Source organism: Terrapene carolina, unplaced genomic scaffold, assembly GCF_002925995.2.
Source record: "Terrapene carolina triunguis isolate 2854851 unplaced genomic scaffold, T_m_triunguis-2.0 Scaffold28089, whole genome shotgun sequence".
Classification (NCBI taxonomy): Eukaryota; Metazoa; Chordata; order Testudines; family Emydidae; genus Terrapene; species Terrapene triunguis.
In genome coordinates this window covers 644-5,600 of record NW_020692440.1, presented here as the reverse complement: position 1 = coordinate 5,600, position 4,957 = coordinate 644, and the positions used below count along the sequence as shown (strand labels likewise).

At 68.6% G+C, this 4,957-nt stretch overlaps 1 protein-coding gene across 1 annotated transcript; it reads right to left on the bottom strand.

Annotated features, from left to right (window-relative positions):
- Nucleotides 1–78: 78 nt before the first annotated feature.
- On the bottom strand, nucleotides 79–4,359 carry LOC113408997 (filamin-A-like; the record flags this gene model as incomplete). Its single annotated transcript, XM_026662508.2, has 7 exons — nucleotides 79–676; nucleotides 1,205–1,467; nucleotides 1,747–1,864; nucleotides 2,381–2,550; nucleotides 2,761–2,851; nucleotides 3,822–3,982; nucleotides 4,236–4,359. Coding segments are annotated over 7 exons (1,525 nt in total), but the record flags the coding sequence as incomplete, so codon positions are not given.
- Between the last annotated feature and the right edge of the window lie 598 nt (nucleotides 4,360–4,957).

The following is a 4,957-nucleotide window of genomic DNA, read 5'->3' as shown; positions in this document are numbered from 1 at the left end:
CCCCCTGCGCCCCGCTGACCTTCACTGTCCACGCCGGACCCATCCCCCAGTGCCCCCCATCCCCTGCTCCCCACTGACCATCACCATCCACGCCGGGCCCGTAGACCTTGACCCCGGAGGTGTCGAGGGCCGGCTCCACCTGTAGCGTGCTGGGGAAGTGGGGCACGGGCTGCCCGCCGTACTTGATGGTGATGGTGTAGGTGCCGGAGCAGAGCGGGGTGTAGGCGATGGTGTAGGTCCCATCACCGTTGTCCTGCACCCGCACCTCGGCCTGCGCCCCGCCCTCCGAGATGATCTCAATGGTGAGCTCGGCGCTGCCGGCCCGTGAACAGTCCACGTGGAACTGGCCCGTCTGGCCGGCCGTGGCCCGCTCCAGCCCCGGCCCCGAGCAGGTCACCTTGGAGGGGTCGAAGCGGGGCTGGACGGCCGCCCGGAAGGGCGAGCCGGGCACGTGGGCGCCCGCGAACAGGATGTTGATGTTGTAGTCGCCCGGCTCCGTCGGCAGGTAGGAGACAGAGCAGGTGCTGTCCCCGTTGTCCAGGCACTCGATCTTGGCCTCGCAGGGACCCTCCACCGTCAGCCCCAGGCCTCCCGTGCCGGCCCCCTTCGTGTCAATGGTGAAGGGGGCGGGCAAGCCGGCCTGGCCGCCCTGCAGCCCCGGCCCGTAGGCCTTCACCTGCGGGGAGAGAGCGGGGTGAGGGGCCCTGAGCTCGCCGGGTACCCGCCTGCCGCAGCACCGCCCGCCTTGCCAAGGCCCTGCCCCTCACCGGGTACCCGCCCGCCTCACCAGGTACCCGCCTGCCCGAGCACCGCCCCCTGCCTGCCTTGCCAAGGCCCCGCCCCTCGCCGGGTACCCGCCCGCCTCGCCAAGGCCCTGCCCCTCACCGGGTACCTGCCCGCCCCAGCACCACCCGCCTGCCTCGCCAGGTACCCGCCTGCCCCAGCACCGCCCCCTGCCCGCCTTGCCAAGGCCCCGCCCCTCGCCGGGTACCCGTTCACGCCCCGCCTGCCTTGCTAAGGCCTCAGCCCACGCCCATCTCGCCAGGTACCCGTCTGCCCCAGCACGGACCCCCACCCACCTCCCCCCAGCCTTCACCTTTGGGCAGGGGAAGGACTCTAGCCCCCCAGCAAATGGACGTGGGGTGTCCCACCCCCAGGTTCCCCCGGCAGCGCTGCCCATGGGGGGGTAGCAGGGGACACCCACCTTGGAGGGGTTGGTGGGGGGCACGGCCTCCATGGGGAAGGGGCTGCCGGGCACGGGGGCTCCGTCGTAGGTCACCTGAACCTCATAGGGCCCCTCCTCGCGGGGGATGAATTTCACCACGTTGTTGTCGGGGCTCAGGCCCGGCTCCACCTTGCAGGGCACCGACTTGCCCGCCGGCCCCGTGATCTTTGCGGCCACCTTGCCCTGTCCGCCGGCCCCCTTGGACTTGACCGTGAACTCCTGGTCCTTGCCCGCCTCAACTTCTGCACAGAGAGGGAGAGCCGTGAGCCCGGAACCAGGCATGTCCGCCGGCCCCCTCCCGCCCCACCATGGGCCCCCACCCCGCCCGCTGTCAGATGTCACTGCTCCATATAGGAGCCAGGTTCTCCCAGCCCCCCTACCAGCACCACGCTCGCCCCCTTAGCTGCAGCCTGGCATGGGGCAGGCTCGCCCCCCAGCCCCCCCCCCCCCCGGGCCCCAAGTGCCGTGTTTGTCCCCTTCGCTGGGTCAGGAGGCCCAGCCCTCCCCGCCAGGGTACGCACTGTCAGCCAGGCCGGTGATCTTGATCTTGCTGAGGTCCAGGCTGGGGGCCACGCCCACGCTGAAGGGGCTTTTGGGGATGTGGTCTCCGCCGTAAGTCACGGCCACGCCCAGGTTACCCTGTGTGACGAAGCGGGAAGGTTCGTATCATTTTCTCTGAACACCGTGTGCGTGCCTCAGTTTCCCCGGGTGTTACTCAAGTCTCTCGGTGGTGGGACGAAGGGGTGTGACCGTCGCAGCAACCCCTAGAGGGCAGGTGTGACTGCGACAGGGACAGACAATGGCTGGTCACTCTGTCGCCTGGCCACTGATGGCCGGGGCAACCCTTCTGTGTTACGTTGGCTGAAAGTCCCTGCAGGCTAGAGATCGGGGCCCTCACCCCCAGAGGGAGCAGAGACCAGAGCGAGGAGACTCCCTGAGGGGGCCAACGGCAGAGCTAGGCTGCTGGAGGCTCAGAGAGGCGCAGAGTTTAACCCCCTTAGGAGAGTGCACCCCCAAGACGGGCTGGGAGCCCGGGACACTCTGCAAGGGGAGACGGAGCCCAGACCCAGGCCTGGAGGGACCCGGGGAGAGGTGCCCCCCAAAGAGCCAGGCCCTGCCGGCTCGGGGGGATGGGGCCAGGGCCCCCCCTCGTACCTGCTGCACAGGGGTGTATTTCACTGTGTGGGTCCCGTCGTGGTTGTCGATCACCTCCGAGTCCCGCACGGCCTCGCCCTTGGCCGGGCCGGTGAACTGCACGTCCAGGGGCGCCCGGCCCCCTGCCTTGGCGTTCACCGTGAAGTGGGTGGGCTTGCCCAGTTCCACGCCTGCCGGGGGGGGACCCATGGGGGTCAGTGGATGTATTCGCCCCCCCTTCCCCCCCCCCCCCCCCCGCTGCCCCCCCCCCCCCCCCCCCTCCCCCCCCCCCCCGCTGCCTGCGTCCCCGTTCCCCCTCCATCCCCCCCGCTGCCTCATCCCCCACGCCAAGTCAGAATTTCCTCCCTTGCCCAGACCAACCCCCTGCCCCCCAAACTCACCGGTCCGGTTCAGCCCAGGCCCTTCGGCCTTGACCTTGCTGGCATCGTGGGATGGGTCGACCTTGATGCGGATGGGGCTGGTGGGGGTGGCCTAAGGAGGTAGCAGGGAGTCAGAAGCCATGCGCCCCCCCCCCCCCCACCACCACTCTGCCACCATGAGCAGGGCAGCTCCCCTCTGCAATGAGCTCCGGCACTGCCCCCAAGGCCCCCCAACCCCAGTAAGTGGGGAGCCCCCGGCGCTCCCAGGGCAGAGTGTGACAAAGTGGGGTTTTATTCATCTTGTTATGTTGCATGCGAGTCTTACTGTCCTACACTAATAAGGCGTGTGCCTCGGTTTCCTCATGTATGCACCACTGCTTCGGTGGTGGGAATTGGGTACAGGTGAGGCTGCCCAGCTGTCTGCAGGTATGCAACTGGAGACCCAGGACGGGGGTGTGACCAAGTGACACCTTTTGCAGGACAAAGAGGAGGAGGAGGTTGGTTGCTGGAAGCTTTGCAGTCTGCTTGGGGGGCTGGAAGAGGGGGAGTCCAGGTGTCTGGCCCGGGACTTCCCAAGATGGGCTTGGCTGAAAGTCACTGATTTCTGGGATACCAAGCTCTGTTCTATGCCGTGTTCCTGTCAACGAATATACCTTCTGTTCTACATGCTGGCTGAGAGTCACGTCGGGGGGGGGGGGGGGGGCCCCCTGGCTGCCCCAGGACCCCGCCGGGGGAATTGCTGGGGGAAGCGCACGGGGGGCAGGGGAGGCCGAATCGTCCGGGGTCAGACCCAGGAAGGTGGAAGCTGGGGAAGCTTCTGGCCCCGGAGACAGTCTGCTCCCAGAGAGGAGGCTCCCCAAAGTCCTGGCTGGCTTCGAATGGGGACGTCCAGAGCATCGCCTGGGGACCCCGTGACACAGAGCCTGCCCCATAGGAGAGATCGATGAAAAGCACCTCCCCCGTCGCATCGCGCCCTTCCCACCCCCTGCTCCGCCCGGGGCCGTGCCCCCGAAATATGGGCAGGATGCGGTGAGTGGAAAGCACCAGGATTGTGGTCCCCCCCTGCTTTCCCCCTGGCGGACCTGGTCGGCGAAGAGCACCATGATGGTGTAGGTGCCGGGCCCGCGCGGCGTGTAGCGCACGGTGAACGTGTCATTGTCATTGCGGATGATGTCGAAGTCAATGTCGGCCTCAGCCGGCCCCACCACGCCCGGGGCGCACTTGATCCCAATGCTCACGTCACCTGGACGGGGGGGGGAACCCAGCAGAGCCGTCAGCTCCCCGCATAGCCCCCCTGCCCTGCCCCCTACCGACCTCTGCCATGCCCGGGTCACCCTCAAGTCGCCAACCCACCCGCCACAACTCCCCCTGTGTGGGGGGCGCGGGGAGACATGTTAGAGCCCCTCGGCTCCCACCCCGCAGCCTGCCCCCACCCCCACCCCCCAGCCCCCCCCCCCCCCCCCCCCCCCGGTCCAGAGGCCCTCCCCGGCACTCACCCTGCCCGGCCTCGGCACAGTCCACAGTGAAGTAGGTGGGTTCGTGGGCCTTGAGCCCCGTCTTGGCCACGCCGGGGCCGTACACCTTCACCTTGTGGGGGTGGCTGCCGGCCCCCACGTTCACCTGGGGGGAAGGGACAGGTCAGATGGGGGTCCCCCCCCGAGCTCTTCACCTGGGGCCAGCACCCCGACAGGGAAGGGGCCACAGAAGGCCCCAGCTACAGGGGCGGGGAGGGGGTGCTTGGCATTATAATGCCTATTGCTGCTGTAATACACAAACAGCCCCCCCCCCAACCACACCTTTGCCCCCCCCCCCCCCCCCAGAGCCGGGGAGAGAACCCAGGTGTCCTGGCTCCCAGCCCCCCCTGCTCTGACCCACCAGACCCCACTCCCCTCCCAGAGCCGGGGAGAGAACCCAGGAGTCCTGGCTCCCAGCCCCCACTGCTCTCACCCACCAGACCCCCCTCCCGTCACAGAGCTGGTGAGAACCCAGGAGTCCTGGCTCCCAGCCCTCCCTGCTCTGACCCACCAGACCCCCCTCCCCTCCCAGAGCCAGGGAGAGAACCCAGGAGTCCTGGCTCCCAGCCCCCCCTGCTCTAACCCACCAGACCCCCCTCCCCTCCCAGAGCCAGGGAGAGAACCCAGGAGTCCTGGCTCCCAGCCCCCCCTGCTCTGACCCACCAGACCCCCCTCCCCTCCCAGAGCCAGGGAGAGAACCCAGG